This window comes from Akebia trifoliata, chromosome 16, assembly GCF_017979445.1.
Source record: "Akebia trifoliata isolate Shusen 1 chromosome 16, ASM1797944v1, whole genome shotgun sequence".
NCBI lineage: Eukaryota > Viridiplantae > Streptophyta > Magnoliopsida > Ranunculales > Lardizabalaceae > Akebia > Akebia trifoliata.
The window spans coordinates 28,171,193-28,192,827 of record NC_141390.1 but is presented as its reverse complement, the minus strand read 5'-3'; the positions used below and the strand labels follow the sequence as shown (position 1 = coordinate 28,192,827).

General features: G+C 34.8%; 2 protein-coding genes and 1 pseudogene across 2 annotated transcripts; all 3 read right to left on the bottom strand.

Moving 5' to 3' along the window:
• Nucleotides 1-551: 551 nt before the first annotated feature.
• Nucleotides 552-1,183, bottom strand: LOC147383251 (putative aspartic proteinase GIP1; the record flags this gene model as incomplete). Its single annotated transcript, XM_086427290.1, has 1 exon — nt 552-1,183. A coding segment is annotated over one exon (630 nt), but the record flags the coding sequence as incomplete, so codon positions are not given.
• Nucleotides 1,184-6,547: 5,364 nt separating this feature from the next.
• Nucleotides 6,548-9,221, bottom strand: LOC147383250 (coniferyl alcohol acyltransferase-like; annotated as a pseudogene).
• Nucleotides 9,222-13,977: 4,756 nt separating this feature from the next.
• Nucleotides 13,978-16,186, bottom strand: LOC147383249 (coniferyl alcohol acyltransferase-like). The gene is made up of 2 exons (XM_086429012.1): nt 15,663-16,186; nt 13,978-15,067 (listed from the first exon to the last, which is right to left on the bottom strand). Exons 1-2 carry the CDS (start codon nt 16,089-16,091, stop codon nt 14,126-14,128), a joined length of 1,371 nt encoding a protein of 456 aa, XP_086285138.1. The 5' UTR covers nt 16,092-16,186; the 3' UTR covers nt 13,978-14,125.
• Between the last annotated feature and the right edge of the window lie 5,449 nt (nt 16,187-21,635).

Below are 21,635 nucleotides of genomic sequence, written 5' to 3'. Positions count from 1 at the left end.
ATTTTGTATTTTAGAATTCAACCTCCATCGAATAATTATCGAATCCGAACTTTATCATTATTATAGAATATGGATCGTAGAACTTTTCTCAGACTTTTGAGGTTCAAATTAAAACGTTAACTAAAACTATTACAATGCAACCATGGGGGCGGTTCAAGGGACATATGTAAAAAACCATGGTTTTTCAAAATATGGGTTAGAGGTTTTGGATTGAGCTGATTTTTAGCAAGGATGGTCACTATGATGAAAAGATCATCCTCACAAAAAATCAACTCAATCTGAAATTTCTAAATCCATCAAATGTGATTTACAAATTATTAAAAAAATTTGGCAAAAACTCGACAGTTTCTAAATCACTTTTAATGGGGTTAGAAGTTTCAGATTGGACTGATTTTTTTTTTTTCGGATGATCTTCCCATCATAGAGATCATCCTCACAAAAAATCAGCTTAATCCGAAACTTCTAACTTATATTTTGAAAATTTATTAATGTTACATTGTTTCTACATATGTTTTTTCATACGTCCCTTGATCCTGACCTACAACTTAGCAGATTAGCTAATTAGTTCCAGCTTATTATTAGTAGTAAAGTTGAAGTTGGCACAACTGGTCTGCTTGATCAACAGTGTACAACTAAACCCAAATCTCTTCAACCTTAAATCAAACTGAACAACATGGTCTTCCATCTGATACCCACCAATCACGATTGAAGTCCTAAGGTTGGTCCCACCATCTACAAACCCTAAACACCATACATCTTCCTCCTCCCCCATCATCCTGACCATCGAATTCGCTCCAAAGATCCTCCAAAACACACCATCGTTCTCCATCACAAGATCAACGTTGGGTACTGCTGGTCCCACTCTCGTGCTCATCACATCATCAGCTGAGTAGCACACATTAAAGGGCGTAACGGGTTTTGTTACTGTCAGATTCATCGAAGCAGCTTCTCTAATAAAACCCTCTGTGAAAGCCTTGTGTATAGAGGTCTCCATGGTGGTGTACGGTACGACCGTGCTGATCTTGGTCCCACCGAAACCATCCTCATCAATTGTCAGAAGCGTATGGTTAATCCGAATGGATTTTCCGTTAACTTTAACGGAACGTAATTCAATGAAATACTCATCTGACGGATGTCCGCTGTAGGTTATAACGGTGTTACCGTAGGGGTGACACAATTGAAGGAGGCACCAAGGTCAATGAGTAATTTTGATGCTTTGAGAGGGGTTTGTAGGTAAATTGTGGTGGTGTATTGGAGGGTAAAAGGGTCTTTTGTGATGGGTGTGAGAAGAGCTGTAGGGAGAGAGGTTGCAAATAACACTAGCAGAGGAGAAGAAGAAGAAGAGGAGAGAAAGAGTAGACATCTTAACTCGATGACTTGTTTTCACATCTGTAGTCAAGTTTTTGGGATAGTGGGGCTAATAAATAGATTGTTTGAAGTCAAGGGTACCGCAGTTGCTGAAAATTATGAATCCTAAAAAGCTGTGTCAGTCGCACTAGCACATGACCCTTTAAATTATTTTGTGAATATTTGGATACATCCTCATATTTTCAAGGGATTTGTTAACGTTTGTCGCAGACGTTGCCTCCTCATATTTTTCAAGGGTTTAGTTGACGTTTACGTTAAGAAAATGCATTAAATTGGAAATAAGTATGTGAGGGCATTTTTGGTAAAAAAAAATTTGCGAGGATCTTTGGTTCGAAGATATAGTTTTGAGGTGTATTTACTATTTAATGGATCTTAACATGTACCCTAAAAAAAAATAGGGGCAAAGTTAGGATTTTGCCCATGTAGGGGCAAGTAAGTGTGTGTTCAAAATTTTGAATGAAGGTGGTCTATCTTTAAAATTCATACTTCAAAAGTTTTATTTCTTTTTTGTTTCGATTCAGATTTCAGACTTTAAAATCAAAATTCATGCCAAGAGTGAGTACTATGAATCCAATGAACTTTTCTAAGGAACTACAAAATATTGTAAGTAAAGATGCTAGTGGGCATACCTATAACAAAATGTAATTTTATTTATTTATTTATTTTTTTTTTATTGGAGATTTGTCTAACCCCCCTTAATCTAAAAAGATAAAAAAAATTAAAAAAAAAAAAAAATTGAATTTTGATTCTTAGTTTCCAAACTTTAGATGTTTACATAAATCACATTTCAGAATGTAACCAAACATAGCCTAAGAGAAATTTTTTTTTGTGCGGTGGCAACATTGGTGTATCAGTTACAATAAGCTCATAAAATCCTTAAGACTAGAAAATTCTTGTGGGGACAAGTGATTCAAGGGTAAATCAGTCATTCGTAAAACAAAGCTTATTTTCAAATGGCATCATCCTTTTGATCCTTTTCTTAGAATAACTCTAAGGGGACTATCCATTATGGATAGTCATGTACTTATGGATGGTCATTTTAGATATTCAAGGAATATATGCACTTCAACCATACTATACAAAAGCGACTATCCATAAATATTTTTCTATTTTTTAATTCAACCCAAAATTAAGATGGAAATAGATAGTGCATTAGAGACTTTAAAAATTCAAATGACTCTCCAAAATAGCAATTGAGGGATGAAATCTTTTAGAGTAAAAAAAATGGAGACACCAAGCTTACTATCTATTTTGGTGATTAAAAATTTCATTCTCCAAAATAAAAGAAGAGATGACAAGTGCATTGAAGACCCTTCAAATGGCTTTGACTCTTCATAATGGTCCTTGAGAGGGGATGGTGCCTGAGATTGATTATGCATTGGAGCTGCTATTATAACTAATAAAAATTAACAGTCATACCCTTGCCATCTTTGTCACCATCAACTTTTCCGTCATCTTAATCATATTAAAGAGTGAAAACTTTGAAGCAGTATTTCACTCTGAAGCAGTCTGCCTGCTTCAAAGTTTTTTTTGGAGGAACCCTCCCTCACTAATGACAAATGGTGGACAATTTGAATATTTTTCTTAAACTCTTACACAAACTTCATTTTTTATTTGACATCCGTCCCTATTTCATCCTCTCTCTCTCTCGGGACGACATTGGGTCAATGAGTCTCCTCTTCACGTTGCATGGATAACAAGTTGACTTGTTTGAATCATTCGTCTCAGACAAGATAAATCATATAACTAAGATAAATATAATCTTTTTTTTTAGTCACAAGTAGGAGTGCAACTTGGTTCGGATTGGTTCGATTTAGAGTAAAATTAGAACCAAACCGATCAAGGTCGGTTCTATTATATGAGAATCAGAATCAAACCGATTTAATCTAGAACCGAATCAACCCAAATCGATCTTAATTCGATTTGGTTAGGTTCGATTCCATGGGTTGTAAAAAAAAATTTACACAAATTTATTAATAAAAATTATGTAAACAAATGAATTATAAAAAATTAAAAATCCAAAAGCAAGATTATGGGAAACATAAAAAATTAGATTAATTAAAAAAAAAAAAACCAATTGGGTTTTTAAAAATGGAAGACCTACCGGCCACCGAAGTTGAGAACACACCCACAGTCGCACGTATGCAACCTCACGTAGAGAGAGAGAGAGGGAGAAGCCGGTGGCACCGTGGCTGTCGATGACAGTCTGTGATTGTAGGTTACAATTGTAGAAACGAGAGAGAGAGAGAGAGGTAGCCGTAGAGACAAGAGAGAGAAACAAATAGAAGAGGGTAAGGTTTTTATATAAAAAAAATATATTGATTTTGGTTCGATTTTCGGTTTGCTTTGGTTATTTATAAATTCTGAACCGAAAACCAAACCGAACCTATCGATTCTTATTTTGTTTAACTTGAAACCGAATCGTTTTTAATTAAAACCGAACCAACCCAATCCAAAATTCACGGATTGGTTCGGTTCTCGGTTTGAACCGAATTAATTTGCACTCCTAACTTAATTCAGATGATAAAATTTTAAATTAAAAAGAAAAAAAAAAAAAGAAAAAAAAAAGAACCTAGTTGACTCTTCAATAATTTTAAAATATTAGACAAGTTATCTTGGATATTATACGAATGAGTTTGAATGATGGTCCACATTGGAAATCCTATTCGTTCAAGGAAGATATCAAAATGATTTGAATTTTCTCAATCTCGAACAATATTTAAAACCATGCCTAAGACTCAAACCAACCCCCCCCCCCCCTCCCCCCTCCCTCCCTCAAAAAAAAAAAAAAATAACCAAAAAAAAAAAAAGAGAAAAAAAAGATCTCCTTCATCCTACGATTCATTACCCTCTACAATTATATTTTTCTCTCAATCGTCGCTTTCTTCTTTCTTTAAGTTACCATTAGATAAAGTTCTTGATTTTTTATTCAAAATTCTATTATCATGTGCTGCAAAAACTTTATTTTATTATCGAGGCTTGAAGTTTATAATTGATATGATTGCACTACACTAAATATCAGTAGGCTTGAAGTTCTTACTATGGCCGTATGTATTTTGTTGGAGGGCATTCTCCACACAGGACGGGACCAAGCCCTGAATGTATGGGTGATAGATCGGCCATAGGAGTACTCCGGCATATACATCAGGACAACAAATGTCAAGCATGCCACGACGCACCCCATTATAATCTAAAGGTTGAAGAGGCTATAATTTTAAGAAGAAAATGAAAGGTCTATTTGATTACAAAGAATTCCTATTCAAATGAAATACAAATTTCAAAGGAAATCTCTTGAGAAAATGAATTCCACTATTTGATTGTACCTAAGGAAATATAATAAAGACAGTAGGAGTTTAGCATAGTTAAAAATTTGTCAAATCAACCTGAGTCTTGGCGGAGTTAACTCAACTGAATAACATTTTGTCGTGATTCCACCCAAAATTTTATGGAACCCACTCTTTGAGTAAATTTGTCAACTCATTTGAGTCAACTCATAAATGCATTGAATCTGGTTAGAATCTCGCTCGAGTTATTCGCATAATGTTTTGTAGAAAAAAAATTAAATATTTTATTTATTTTTAAATATTTATAAATTTAGTATATTTTTTATGGGTAAGCTAGACTTGAAATTTAATATATTTTTATTACACTCATTCGAGTTGACTCACAAGTTATAGACTTGAATTGAGTCAATAGGCATCTGAGTCGAATTTTAAAACTTTGATCTTTTTTTTTTTTTGGTTTTGGTGTTGGGTGTAATGGATAACTGTGAGATAATAACTAGGGGTATGATAGAAATCCATTTTCTCTCTTAGGGTGAAAATTGCCGAAGATGAAAAATTGAATTCGAAAGAAAATACACAATCAAAAGGCATAATAATTGCATTTTCTAAAGAAAAATATTTTTACTTATTTTCCGTGCGTAATTTTTTTAGAGGATTTTTTTTGAACAGTGATAATCTTACTACCCCACGTGGTAAACTCAATCGACTACTTTGACATGACAAGTTTAGGAACCATAGATCTGCGCTCCTCGGGATACACGGCTGCACTTCCCCATAAAAAAGTGTTCTCAAACTTGTCTCATTGGGTAGTCGATTGAGTATGCAATGTGGGGTAGTCAGATTATCACTTGGGGTGCAACTTGGTTCAGTTTGAGGTCAAATTGGAACTGAATTGACATAGGTAGGTTCCACTAAATAAGAATAAAAAACAATCCAAATTCCATTAGAACCAAACCAACCCAAATCGAACTAAAGTCGGTTCGGTTCTACATATGGCCAATATTCTATAAATTGTAAATAATATTTTTTAATGAAAATACAAACATAAAATTTCATAAAATAATCACTAATCTATCCATAAAAAGTCATTAGTTTATCCACAAAAAATACTAATACATGTCCTAACTCCCAAAATAATTCATAATATATATATTGCATAGGGATTCGGTTCTATACAAGCTTGATCTGAGAATCGAACCAAATTGATCAGTTCTTCATTTTCGTAATCCGGAGCCGAACCGCAACTTGCTCCAAACCATCGCAAAGCTATATGTTTGGTTCGATTCTCGGTTTGAACCAAACCAAGTTGCACCCCTAATTTTCATGACTCTTGTTTTTTTTTTTTTTTTTTTTTGTTGAAAACTCCTAGAATTTTCTTTGCAAAAAGTCCTTAAACTTATTGATTTTGCAAATAATAATGCCTTTATTATTTTAGTTAATAACTAAAATATCTTATAGGATAATTTTCAGATATTAAATTAATAATAAATTTTTCCAAAATTTTAATATAATTAATGAAGTATTCAAAAATAAATTACTTCCCAAAAATAATCACTTCTTAAACATTCTCAAAAAAGTTGTGATAATATGACTTACCAGGTGGCATACTCAATCGATTCCCTGACATGACAAGTTTGGGAACTGCAAATCTATACGCCTTGGGATACACAATTGCACTTTCCCATAAAAAATGTACTCCGAGGGAGTTATGTATTCCGATGTGTAAAGATCTACGGTTCCCAAACTTGTCCACGTCAGGGAGTCGATTGAGTATGCAACCTGGCGAGTCATATTATCAATACTCTTCTCAAAATGATCAATTTTGCAATTACAAGTACAGTTCTTATAGAAGTGATTAAAAGAGAAGTGCTTATTTTGCCTTATTTCTAAACAAGCTAAAAATTAAAATATTGAGAAGTGAAGGGCCTAAATACATGAGAAAACTCAGTCTCCACCAAATCCAATTGTGCTTTCAACAGTTGCATGTAAACAACCCAATCTCCATTTCCACTTGGGCTTGGCATTGGCATCACACATCCAGCCTTCGCACTCCATGGAAAATAGTATGACCAAAATCCCACCCAAAATCCACCTTCGACATAGGAAAACGCTGCTCGGATGACACCACGAATGCTACTTCATCGTTGCTCCGTGTGCAACATATTCCCGCTTATGGGCTCTGACCAATATGCCTCCACCAAATCGATCAACCCCAAGAAATGTTCCTCATTCACTATAAATTCTAAACACTCGTGCACCAAATCGATCAACCCCTACTCAATGGTTTTGAGTTGAGCTCTTGGGAGCTCAACACTCCTTGAGAAATCCAAATCACATTCCCGAAGTAATTACTCATGGCAGATCCATTGCTTGTCATTCTCTTCTGTCCGTCCACAACCACGCCCATCTTGCACTTCTTGGCTTTCTTACCTGCTGATTTAGCGATGATTTTCCATAAAAATGCACTGAACGATTCAATTTAGCTACTCCTACAACCATTGGAGCTGGCCTTTGATTGAAGATAATTTATGTTCTCAGAAGTGATGTAGTCTATAAGACTTACATATGTATGATCCGAATCAGTTGTTGGATTTGGAGGAGATGATTGTAAGGTCGGTAGGGGCCCATACATGTTGTCTAGGGAGGCATCATAACACCCCAAGGCAACGTGGGTTGAGCAGTGACCTTCGAAAAGATGGTTGGAGTGACAAGGGTTTTGCTTGTGCAATCTCCGCCCAGGCAACGAGGAACATGTTCATCAAATGGGCATCCGCTGCTCAATGGTCGAAGGTGCATCCAATGACCAGGCTTCCACAACGTAGCTCAGTTACTTATTCACACACCAACACATTGGAAATCTTATAAAGTTGGATTGGAAACTAATTTTATCAAGTTAGATTAGAAACTTGAATTATATGTTTTGTAGAAAATTAAATTAAAAGATATATAAGCTTGATTTTCAAATACTAGAAATATTTTTATTATTAAAAAAAATTAATTTTTATTTATTGATCTCACTTTAGTTGCCTAGTTTGTTGTCAAGTTGACTTGATTCTACGGGCATTCAAGTTGAATTTTGAGATTCGAGTTTTAAAACTACAGATTGAGCATGAGTCAGGGTTGATCTGGGACCAGTCCACTAGGAATCGGATCTGATCTGATAAACATCAGAACATACTTTTGTCGGATGTCAATATTAGGACCAAACAAATCCAAGAACAATCAAATAGAGTTTGAATCAGATCAAGTCAGGTTTGATATACAAAATCTAATTGAAATTTAAAAAACATTTAAACAAATTATGAAATATAATTTATATACGTCTCACATTTTATCAGATCGCCCCTCTCCCCCCACCCTACCCTACCATTGTATCTAGACATGGTTGATCCACAACCCAATGATGATATATCAAATCAAAATCTTATCGGCATGATTTTTTGATCCAGATCCTAAGTTATCGGATCAGAGTGAATTGGATTTCGAGTCTAATCCGACCCATTGACAACCCTACTTCCAAGAGGGCCCAATGATATTTAATAATTGGTGATATGTCATAATTTTTTTGAATAATACAGGAGTGACCTAGAGCTCAAAAAGGATTTTGTTTTAGAATCGTGATAATTTGACTACCCCACGTGGCACACTCAATCAACTCTCCTGATATGACAATTTTGGGAATCGTAGATCTGCACGTCTCAGGATACACATTTTTATGGAGAAGTGAAATGTTGTATCCTGAGGCGTATAGATCTATGGGTTCCAAACTTGTCACGTCAGGAGAGTTGATTAAGTATGCCACGTGGGGTAGTTAGATTATCGCGACTCTTCGTTTTAAATTTTATTTTTAGAATCGAGATAATTTGATGCTCTTTTTTATACACTCTCTAATGTGGTAGTTCACAGAACCATAAATCTTTATCCTTGTGTATCCTGAAGTAAAGGATTTATGATTCTGTGAAGGGAACGTACAAAAAAGAGAGTTACATTATCATGACATTTTATTTTTTTATTTCGAATCCGAGTTTTTCTATGAAATCTAGAATGATGTGGTGTTGAATTGTCAAGTTTTTACAGGTGGGCCCAAGACCCTTAGTAAGATTTGATAAAGTACAATTCGTTTAGTAACAAACTTGATAAAGTGAGAGTTTTTTTTTTTTCTTTTTTTTTTTTAAATAAAAGTGTCGTGATAATTTGACTCCCCCACGTGGCATACTCAATTGACTCTCCGGACGTAGAATGTGCCAGAACCATAGATTTCTTTTTATCGGGATATACAACTGCACAAGTTTATGGGGACGTCCGAGTATGTCTCCCAAGGCACAAAGTCTATGGTTTTGGCACACCTCATGTTAGAGGAGTTGATTGAGTGTGCAACTTGGGGGAGGCATTATCACCCTTCTAAATAAAATTGCAACAAATAAGAATACCATATAAATCTTTAGAAAATATCAATCCTTTTTACTCATTTTGACTTTGTTAATCATTTAGGCTTCGTAAATACGTTACTCACGAGTAGTATTTTTTTATTTTACTCACAAGGGTCATAGACTCCTTAACGCGTGTCATGTCAAGCATGTAAGGATAATTTTATTAACCACCTTTTTTGATGGGATAGACACGTCAGAATGAGTTGTATTTCTGGTAAGGATGATCCCACAAAAAAAAATCAGCCTATTCCAAAATCTCTAACTGGCATAGAAGAAATGTTGTTAAAATTAGGGGTGCACATGATTCGGATTGGTTCGGATTTTGGCAAAATTGGAACCGAACCAAACATGATCGGTTCTACAAATTTGAAATCGAACCACCTTATAGAACCGAACCAATCCAATCCAATATTGGTTCGGATCGGTTCTCGGTTCTCATACTTATTGAAGATAAATACCTTCTTCTTCAATCCAAACATTCTATCTCCTCCAATCTTCAAACCTTAAAAACAAGTAGGATTTTTTTTAAACGTGGACTTTGGGATAATAAAAAAATTAAAAGGAAAAGGAAGAAAGAGATAAAAAAACCAAAATTTTTATTTTTTAAATAATTATATATATATATATATATATATATATATATATATATATATATGTAGGGTCAGGTTCAAGGCCCATATGAGAAAACATATGTAAAAACTTTCGTTTTTAATAAAATTTTAAAATATGGGTTAGAAATTTTGGATTGAGCTGATTTTTTGTGAGGATGATCTCTATGATGGGAAGATCATCCAAAAAAAAGATCAGCCCAATCTGAAATTTCTAATCCCATTAAAAGTGATTTAGAATGTGGACCGTCGACTTTTTACCAATTTTTATCACTAATTTATAAATCACTTTTGATGGATTTAGAAGTTTCTGATTGAGCTGATTTTTTGTGAGGATGATTTTTTCATCATAGTGACCATCCTTGCAAAAAATCAGCTCAATCCAAAACCTCTAACTCTTATTTTGAAAACGAAAGTTTTTTCATATGTCTTCTCATATGGCCCTTGAACCGCCCCTATATATATATATATATACATATATATTTATTTATTTATATATAATTGGTTCGGTTTTCGGATTGGTTCGATTCTATTATATCCTAATCCGGAATCGAATCAAATTAATCGGATTTTTTTTCTTTGATCCGTACCCGAACTGTGGATGTGTTTAGTCCGAACCAATCCAATCCAAAAGCTTCGGATTGGTTTGAATCTCAGATTTACCCAATCCAATGTGCACCCCTAGTTAAAATAGATTGTCTCATACTTTGTCATGTGAGAGAAGACAGCCTACTTTGACAAGGTCGTCTCAACTAAACTGCAGTGGAGAGAGACCGTTTGTCTTCCACAAATTAAGAGTGATGACATGTCAAATCGTCGAATGATATTTCCGCAACCTATGGATGGTAAATACCATCCTCTAGATATTTATTGGACGTACATGCATCACATCATACAAAGAAGGTACATCACACCTTGTCTATTTGTAAGTAAATATTTTTTTGTCATTTCCGCATTTTCCTTTCAACATTCATTGGCAATGTCATTTGGGTCTCTCTCTCTCTCTCTCTCTCTCTCTCTCTCTCTCTCTCTCTCTCTCTCTCTCTCTCTGCATTATTAGGGTTTGAAAGTTATTGGGCAAATAAAACAATCTAAAAAGGGTGGGGAAATAGGGGCTTTGAAAAGGGCATTTACATTGATGAAGATATTTGAAGGAATCTGCCTCTAGGAAAATATTAGCGTCATTCTATCTATCTAACTTACGGTTGGGATGTTAAGGATTGACCACAAAAATATATCCCTAAGAAAATATGGATGAATCTATAGAAGCTCATCACACACTTTAGAAAATATTTATTTTTCTTTTATCTTTTGATGGAGAGCCTTAACCGGCTAGGATAGTTCACATATAAGAGAAGTAAATGCAGATTTCCTAAAGATGAATTGCGATCTTTTAGCGATTAATATACTTTGTTTCTTCTAGGGATACATGTTTTGAGTGATTGTTTTCTCACAGTGCTGGGAGCAAATTTGTTCATAGTCCAACACCAATTTGACATGTAGCACTGATGACATAAGCAATAATAGGAGAATTTTTCTCTCCTGGTCATAGTAAAAATTTGAAATTTCTTGATAAAATCACTTTGTGACATTCAAAAACATGATCCAATATAACAGTGTTGTAGAGGTCGAAATTCTATGAATTTGAATTTTTTTTTTTTAATTTTCACCATTGTATATTAATTTTAAATTTGGGTGCTTTATAGTCATCCATTTTCAACACTGTTGATTAAACTCGAAAAACGTTTTTTTTACAAAGATTTTTTTTTTCATGAAATCTAGAAGGTTGTGGTGTTCAATTGCCCATATAATAATCCATGTGAATCCCACAATGCTTTTTTAGATTTTAAATCTAAAAATTAAGATTTCTTAGCAGTGGATACCAGGGTAGGAGAGAGAAATTTCTCTCTTATCACTTTCGTCATCAACGCCACATGTCAAATAGGTGTTGGCTTGTGAGCAAACAATCACTTACATTTTTTTGGGGAATCCCTAACTTCCCAACTAGGGTTGTCAATGAGTCGGCTTTGATTCGATTCCTAAGGAACATGGAATCATAACCATTATATTTAGTTTGGTTCCAGCTCTTATCAGTTCTGGGTCTACTGTCAAAAATCATGGGTACCCATATATCAGTTCTGGTTCTCAAGAATCAAATGAGAGAAAAAAAAAGGTATCTCAAATCATTATAAAAAGAAAATTTCCTTTCAAAAAATTAACATATTATCAACGAAATTATTAACTTAGTTATAATTTTTTTTATACTAAAAATACAAACTAATGAATTTTTTTTCAAAAATAAAAATTTATCATTGTTAAAAGTAATAAATTTTTAGAAGAGTGACTCATTTTAAGCTCCAATCAATAATTTATATGAAAAATTGAAGAATTTTATATAACATGCATTTATTTAGAAATAAAAAAAAAAAAAAAAAACCTCAAATCATCTATGGTATGGAAAGAAATGGCAAAATAAATAAGTTCCAGGTACCCATTGGATAGAACCTAATGGTTCTCGTTCCTATCAGTTCAGTTCCATTTTAAACTTAACTCTAATTTGTTCTAATAAAAAGGGATCCTGAACCAAGGTTTTCAGTTCCATTTTTGTTTAAATGGGTACCCATTGACACCCCTAATCCCAACCTTCATGTTGATGGACAGTCTCTACCGTTGCTTGAGGCTAGTATCGTCCTACAAATGGCCAATTTCATTAACTAGAAAAAAATATATTTAGAAACCCTAATATAACTTCTTTTTAAATGCCCTAAATTTTGGACGTTAACTTAATAACCCAGTTATTAAATTTTTTTCTTTCTAAATTGCTTCTTAGCTTCAAAGGCTCCAATTTGAGTCTTCTTTTACTTACAGACTCCTTCGTGCTTGCCACGTCAAACATACAAGGGTTGTTTTGTAACTAAGGGTACTTTTGTAATTAGGAATGTTATTCAATACACGTGGGTACTTGTCATTGGTGGATTCCAGATTTATGTGAGTTTTGTCAGCAAATTTTTATTTCCTCCAATTCCCCTTGTGCAATTTTACGAAGATAATATGACTCGCAAAGTGGCATGTTCAATCGACTCCTTGACGTGGAAAAATTCGAGAATCGTAAATCTGTACGCCTCGGGACCCATGGTTCCATTGTGATACACTTTTTTTAGTATAGAAAGTCTCGAGATGTACATATCTATGGTTCTTGAACTTGTCACGTCAGAGTGTTGATTGAGTATACCACTTGATGAGTCATATCATTATGACTCTTTTACAAAATAACCCTGATATTGTGAGGTAACAGTGACACTCTACACACAAAAACTAACACGTGCATTTTCTGCACATATGACTTTATGGGACATTAATATTGTCCAACACTTTTTTTTTCAATAATTCTTCTGCCCATTTCGTATTTTAGTATAAAAAAAAAACATCTTGGTCTTTTACAAAATAAATGCATTTGTTATGCCTTTAATAAATGCATTTATTATATTGGCATTGATTATCAAAACATTTACTATAAAAAAAGACATTTAATTCAAAATACTTAAATGCTCATAGCATTTATTATGTAAATAAACATTTATTGTATAAAAGACTAACATACCTTTGTCTTTTTCACTAAAAGAAAAATGAAAAAGGGTATTATAAAAAAAAAGAAAAAAAGTGTTGGACAATGCTAATGTCCTCAAGATGTATTGGACTTTAGCATTCCCATTTATAAGGGTGGTGTTTGGCTCACAAACCTTGTTCTTACAACACGATTTGTCCTATATGGCTTAAATTTTTGGATTGGACTGAATTTTTATGTGAATGATCTATATGGTGAGGAGATCATTCTCACCCAAAATAAACTGAATATGAAACTTCTAAGTCCATCAAAAGTGGTTTACAAATTTTTGATAAACAATCAACGATTCACAATTCTAAAACCACTTTTAAGCCACATAGGACAAACGTGTTATGAGACTTTTGTGAGAGTAAATTGTGAGCTGAAGGCCCCCTATATGTATATATTTGTCGTTCTCAGATAAATTGTCTATACCTTACTCTTCATACCTCGACTTCAACATTACAATGATATATGATTTTGTTCAATTGAAGAATCACAAGAAGTAAGTAATTTCATTATGTTATGTAAATGATATAAATTATGATTATTAGGGTTCCATGATAAATCATATAAGGAATACTAGAAAGTGGATTAATTAGACCACTTCACAAAAATAATGGTGACTCGAGAGTAATTCCATGATGTTTTTAAGATATTAAATTAATTATAAATTTTCAATATAATTAAGAAAATATTCAAAAATAATTTGCTTCCCAAAAAGTACTTCTTAAACACTCTCAAAATGATCAATTTTGCAATTACAATAATTCTTATAGAAGTGATTCAAACAGAAGTGCTCATTTCACCTTATTTCTAAACAAGCTAAAATTAGTTAAAATATTGACAAGTGAAAGGCCTAAAGACATGAGAAAACTCAGTCTCTAAAAAATCCAATTGCCCTTTCAAGAGTTGGATGTAAACAACCCAATCTCCATTTCCACTGGGGCTTGGCATGGGCATCACATATCCAGCCTCGGCACCCCATGGAAAATAATATGACCCAAATGTCGGAATACCCCACCCAAAATCCACCTTCGACATAGGAAAACGTTGCCCAGACGACACTACGAACGCTACTTCATCGTCGCTACATGTGCAATATATTCTTGCTTGTATGGGCTCTGGGCGATAGGCCTCTACCAAATCGATCAACCCCAAGAAATGTTCCTCATTCACAGCAAATTCCAAACACTCATGCACTGCATCTGCGACCCAACTCAATGGTTTTGTGTTGAGTTCTTGGGAGCTCAACACTCCTTGAGAAATCGAAATCACATTCCCAAAGTAATTACTCATGGAAGATCCCTTGCTTGTCATTCTCTTCCGTCCGTCCACTACCACGCCCATCTTGCACTTCTTGGCTTTCTTACCAGCTGCTTTACTGATAATTTGCCACAAGAACGCACTAAATGATTCCAGTTTGCTTCTCCTACAACCATTGGAGCTAGCCTTTGATTGAAGCTTATTTATGTTCTCAGAAGTGATGTAATAGATACGACTTATGTGAGTATGATCCGATTTAGTTGTTCGAGTTGGAGGAGATGATGGTAAGGTCGATATGGGCACATACATGTTGTCTAGGGAGGCATTGTAGTACCCAAGGCAACGAGGGTTGAGCAACGACCTTTGGAAAGATGGTTGGAGTGATAAGGGATTTGCTTGTGCCATCTCTGCCCATGCAATGAGGAACATGTTCATTGAATAGGCATCAGCTGCTCGATGGTCGAAGGTGGATCCGATGACCAGGCTGCCACAACGCAGCTCGGTTACCTGTTCACATACCGACCAATTAGAAATTTTATCAAGTTAGATTAGAAACTCGAATTATAGGTTATGTTGAAAGTTAAGAAATATATATTATCTTTAAAAAATTATGTAATATAATTTATATGCATTTGACATTTTATCAGATCCCCCTTCCTCCACTATTGGATCCAGTTATGGTTGATCTATAACCAATTGGTAAATTATCAAAATCGACATTCTATCAGAATTAATGTTTCTCAATTCAGATCCCCATTTCATCGGATCATGATTTTGAAAGTTACAAGGTGATAAGATCTGAAAGTTTTTTTTTTTTTTTTCAGTATGGGCAGGAGAGAGAAAATCTCTTTTTTAATTTTTTAAAATAAATTATATGCTTCCACGTCAGCGTGCATCATGTCCGTCCTGGGGTGACACAGTATTTACTGTGATTCTCACAATTCTAACATGGACATGTATATATTACCGTTGGTGGTTTTTACTCGTATTGTGAGGAAACACATCTATGGTTATTTACCCATTTTAACTTTCGAGTCAATCATCCAGGATTCACAAAGATGTTGTTCACCCCAAATTGAGGTCAACGACGACTTAGTTTTACCTGAACACATAGCACCCCTTTCTTCTTCTTAGCCAGCAGTTTCCCTTCCACGCTGGCATCAGGATTGTACAGCTGGAGGTCTTTAAGCTCCACGTCAGCATAAGCTTCAATGAAATCAACTCCTCTGTTATTGCAGAGAATTTGAGGTTCACCTCTGGAGTTGCTCACAATTTCTCCTCCAAATGCATAATAAGACACCAAAGTTTCAGCCATGGACTTCTTAAGGACACTAACCATGGATGAGAAACTAAAGTTGTTGTGCTTCTTTTTGTAACAGAAGAAAACATTAACATCTATAGGTGGGAGGATCAAGTCTAGGTTAGAGAGTGGTAGATAGAGCTCTGGAGATGGTAATAGTGATGCCACTCTCTCTTCCTGGTTTATGGTAACTGTATATTCTATCTCACTTTTACCCATATCTCTAGACATTTAGACAATAATAATAATAAGAAGAAAGATAGACAAACAGACAAGCACCAATAAACAGAGAGAGAGAGAGAGAGAGAGTTGGGATTGTAGTGTGAGGAGTTTGGAAAGATGGATGGGCATATTTACAGGAGCTGAGAGGGTTCACAGAATATAATTTTTTTTTCCATGTACACGAGGAAAAAACATCTATGGCATGTGTTGAGGCTAGAAAAGCCCCTCCTCTAAATAAACAAATCGTGTGGAGTCACTATGTCAAAACTGAAAATTTTGACAGGAAAATCCGACAGGTGCCAGCAAATTTTACAAAACGAATTTTGATGCCTATGGGCATTGAAACTTTTTATGATCCCCAATTGGATGGCGTACAGCCATCAAATTTCTCCCATCCTCCATTAATTAATGGTCTAATTCTATCGAAAAAACAAATTGACAATGAAAACTGACGCCTTGGTCCGTCAAATTTTGTAAAATTCGCCGGGGCCATCAAATATAGAATTTTTTCACGTTGTGAGTACAGAAGTCAACAACGTCTCTCACTCTCTCTTTCTTTTGATCGACGCATGGTAATGATCTTGAAAGAAATCCATCTCAGAAACTTGTCTTGAAGTTCCTCTTCATCATTGGTGTCACTTTCGATTCTTTAGTTGAGACATGCAACCAACAAACATCTGGTCCTACCCCACCGACATCGAGTACTGGATTTATTAGTTTCGTCTAAAATATCTAAATAAGTGGTGGACTTCAACCCAACCTCTAGATATGAATCGTTACGGTACAAGTATCACATGTAATATGTCTTCTTCTCTACAACGACTCCTATTGCAAATACAATATGACACACTGTCCATGGTTTACATTCATTGACAATGTTCAGGATCTCTCTCTCTCATTCTGGCTCACGTGAAGCAGAGACGAAATACCATAACAAACAAAAACTCCTATGTAAGAGTAATGATAAATGCATGCCGTTTTGGGTAGCAGTTAATACGTGAGTTACAACGGCACAAAACCGCATATCTTTTTCATGTGAATCCCCAAGAAAAAAAATATATGGTTCTGTGCCTCTAAGTAACAAGTCAGCCGCTTATCCAAAACCCATAAAGAATCGCGATAAATGCATGTGATTGTGTACACAGCTGACACGGCAATGGCACAAAAACATAGATTTTTTTTCTTTGGGATACATGAGAAAAATGTGTGGTTTTGTGCCATTGCCACATAAGCTGCACACCAAAACCGTGTGCATTCATCATTATTCTTATGAAAATATTTGCAGTCTAGCTAAGTCGCACATGTAGTTGGGTCTGTCGATCAAACTGACGGTTGGGATGTTAAGGATTTTCAAAGATGAATCCCTGTGAAAATAATTATGAATTACTAGAAAATTTGCTTACTCATGTTTAGAAAATCCGTATTTTTTATTTTTCTTTTAAGGTAACTAGCAAAATGCATATGCTGATGCATGTGAATGTTAAATAATTATATAAATCGAAAGATTACTCTTATTCCAACCTTTAAAGAAAGCATCAAACCAACCCCCAGATATGCACTTTTACCATACTTATATCATATATCACATGTTTATGCCACCTTCCCAACTATAAATGTGATATGACACTATTTATGTTTGGGTCAGGTTCGACAGTCAATGTTAGGGAGCCAATACGTCTATTTTATATGGCTTAAATGTTTCGGATTGGATTGATGTTTTGTGAAGATGATCTCTATGAGGTAAAAATCATCCTAAAAAAATATCAGCCCAATCTGAAACTTCTAACCACATATAAAATGATTTAGAAATTGTTGACCATAGATTCTTTATCAAATATTTGTAAATCAGTATTGATGGACTTAAAAGTTTTAGATTGGGCTGATTTTTTTTAGAATGATCTCCTCACCGAAGAGTTCATCCTCTTAAAAAAATCAGCTCAATCTGAAACTTTTAAGCCATATAGGACAACAATGGTTTCCTAAGGTTGGTTGTCGAACACCACACTTCATGTTTTACATTCATTGACAATGTCACAAGATCTCTCTCTCTCTCTCTCTCTTTCTTTAAGGTTTGAATCTTATTGGAGGTTTTGGCACACGTGTTAGTAGAGACGAAATAATATAACGTAAAAAGGTGGAGAGGAAGGGGTTTTGAACTAGGGTTGAACCTGGACTGGTTGGATGGTCAACCTAGGCTCAACTCAAGTTAGAACCCTCAACTCGACCATCGGGTTACAACTCATTTACCCAAGATCGAGCTTCTAAAATCAGGTTGAGCTTGGATTAGCCCAAGTTTGGTAATTTTGGATGGGTTGGGCTCATTTAGAAAGCTTAATTTCATTTTTATCTACATATAAATTTTATTTTATATCTTAACAAAGATATACAATATAAAAAATAAAATCACTAGTAAATAAATTTGCACACAACCTTCAAATATATCATTTAAATAATATTTAGACAATCCATTAATGACTAAATATACAACATTGGATTCGGGTTGAGTTGGGTTGCCCGAAGCCTTAACCCGAGCTCAACCCGAAATCAATTCACGTTGAGATTAATTTCCTAATCTAGACTGATCAACTCATTTTCCATATAACAAAATCTAGGCCCGTCCATCAATCAGGTTGAGCCCATGGTTGAGTTCGGGTCAGCCTACCCAAGTTGCAGTCTTACTTTGAACATGTACTTGTCATTTATGGAGATATTTGCAGCCTAAGGCGCACGACATGTGGTTGGGACTACCCATCAAATTGACGGTTGGGATGCTAAGGATTCTTGGAAAAATGAATCCCTAGGAAAATAATTATGAATTCCCAGAAGATTTTTATACTCAGGTTTTGAAAATCTGTATTTTTTCTTTATTGTAACGGGTGTTGGAGAGGCTAGAAAAGTCTTTTTTCATATGGTTATCCAAATTGTTGATCCATACATGGGAGCAAAGATTTGCAGTTTAGAAATTTATGTACGAAGCTGATGAGCTAATGACATGTTGCCATGTTATTAAATGAGAAGAAGAAAATTTCGGGGTAGTTTAAGTGCTTTATTTCAAGTACGAATTAGCTGTTAAAAAATTTATGTATTAAGCTGATGAACCAATGACATGATGCCACGTGTATTGAAAATAAAAACAATTATGAATAGTTGGTAGAGATAAAATTTAAATGGTCATGAGATATATTTTAGTATGTAACTTTTTTTAGTACACGTGCGATCATGCTATTGGCTCATCATCTTAGCACAAAAATTTCTTAATAGCAAATTCATACTCTTTTATTTTAGTAATTTTTTTGATACACATGGCATCATGTTGTTGATTCATCAGCTTAACACATAAATTTTGAAGAGTCGTGATGAATGCACATGGTAAATCATACCCGGTTGACGTGGCAAGGATACAAAACTATAGATCTTTTTCTTCAGGATACACAAAGAAAAAGATCTGCAGTTCTATGCCCTTACCATGTCAGTTGCATACCGATCTCATATGATTTACCGCATGCATTCATCATTAATCAATTTCAATATAGCAAATTTCTGTTGGACATGGGGTTATAAGATTGGAATAGATGGGAGGTTGGCTTAAAACTTTGGGTTGGAACACCGAACATTTAGGATCCGATGTCATTGTTGGATGCATGACTTAACTAGATCTGGAATATATATGCATTAAGAGTTGTGATAATATGATGCCCCCTTCTAACAAACGCCCCCATCACAGAACGGTAGATTATTTGCCTCGGGATACGTATAATCATAAATCTTTTTCTTTTGTATCCCAAGGCAAATGATCTAAGATTCTGTGGCTTAAAACTTTGGGTTGGAACACCGAACATTTAGGATCCGATGTCATTGTTGGATGCACGACTTAACTAGATCTGGAATATATATGCATTAAGAGTTGTGATAATATGATGCCCCCTTCTGACAAACGCCCCCATCACAGAACAGTAGATTATTTGCTTCGGGATACGTATAATCATAAATCTTTTTCTTTTGTATCCCAAGGCAAATGATCTAAGATTCTGTGGCTTAAAACTTTGGGTTGGAACACCGAACATTTAGGATCCGATGTCATTGTTGGATGCACTACTTAACTAGATCTGGAATATATATGCATTAAGAATTGTGATAATATGATGCCCCCTTCTGACAAACGCCCCCATCACAGAACAGTAGATTATTTGCCTCGGGATACGTATAATCATAAATCTTTTTCTTTTGCATCCCAAGGCAAATGATCTAAGATTCTGTGATGGGGGTGTTTGTTAGAGGAGAGCATCATATTATCATAATTCATGCCTTAATGTATGACATGAGGTGCAACTCAAGGAATTGAACCTTGAGGGATGCACCCAAAACTAAAATTGGTTTAACCAAGTTTCAAGGTCGGGGTCAACACAAAATTCCTTAGTTTGAATCAACTCAATTTGTTTCAAAATATCCTAGAAATGGGTGCACCAAAAACTATATTCCGCTTGAGGCTCTCCATCAGGGATTCCGCATCGAATATATCCTTAAAGAATATCTTAATGATCCCTATGGAATTAGTACTAATATAGAGGAAACCTGAGTTTGTCCTCCCATATCGATGGTATGTTTGATGGAGATCCTCAAATCTCATTTGAGGTTAGAAAAGTCCATTAATGAAATAAATGACGAAATGAAACATGTGATTGAGTATATAATTTTATATGTCAGTGGGCAAGATGACAATTTATTTATGAGTTGTGCGGGAGTAACCTTAAGATTGGACTTCATATCGTACGTCTTGCACAATGTGAAAAAAGCCCAAATTTGATGGCCCTAGGCCATGAAATTTCATAAAATTTAATGGACCAAGGAGTCGAATTTTTTATTATCAAATTATTTTTTTCGACGGGTCAAAACTGTCAAATTAATGAAGGATGGGAGAAATTCGATAGTTCTAAGCTGTCAAATTTGGGAACATCAAGAATTTCGATGGTCCTAGACCATCAAAATTCAGTTTCTAAAATTTGTAGGCCTTGGCCCATCAAAATTTTCTGCGAATTTTCCAGTTTTTACGTAGTGTTGACGTGAAAGTGTATAGGAACCTAAATGCTTTTTCACTTGTGTCTCGAGAAAAAATATCTATGGTTCCCATACACTTTCACATTAGGATGTGCGATGCGAGTTCCAATCTTGAGGTCACTTCACCATTATACTTTATTTATTGTTGATTTAACAGCTTAGCAAACATTTGTTATCAATAATATAACATCATCATTTGTTAATAGTTAATCGAAAATTTATTTATTGTTGAATATTTGAACATTATGAAAAATAACTCGTGGAATTTAAAGTATATATCTTCACCAAATAGAGGTGAATAGATGTTCATTTTTTTTGTTCCACCTCGAGCAATTTTACTTTTACACCTTGGGAAGGATAATGTTTTCCCAACCCTCACCAATCCCACCGAAATGATTTCCCCACATATTAATGATGCTCTCTTTCCTTCTCCAAGATTTCACTTCCACTCCTAACCAAAAACCAAAAATCATCACTCTTTTTGACATTTTCTCAAAT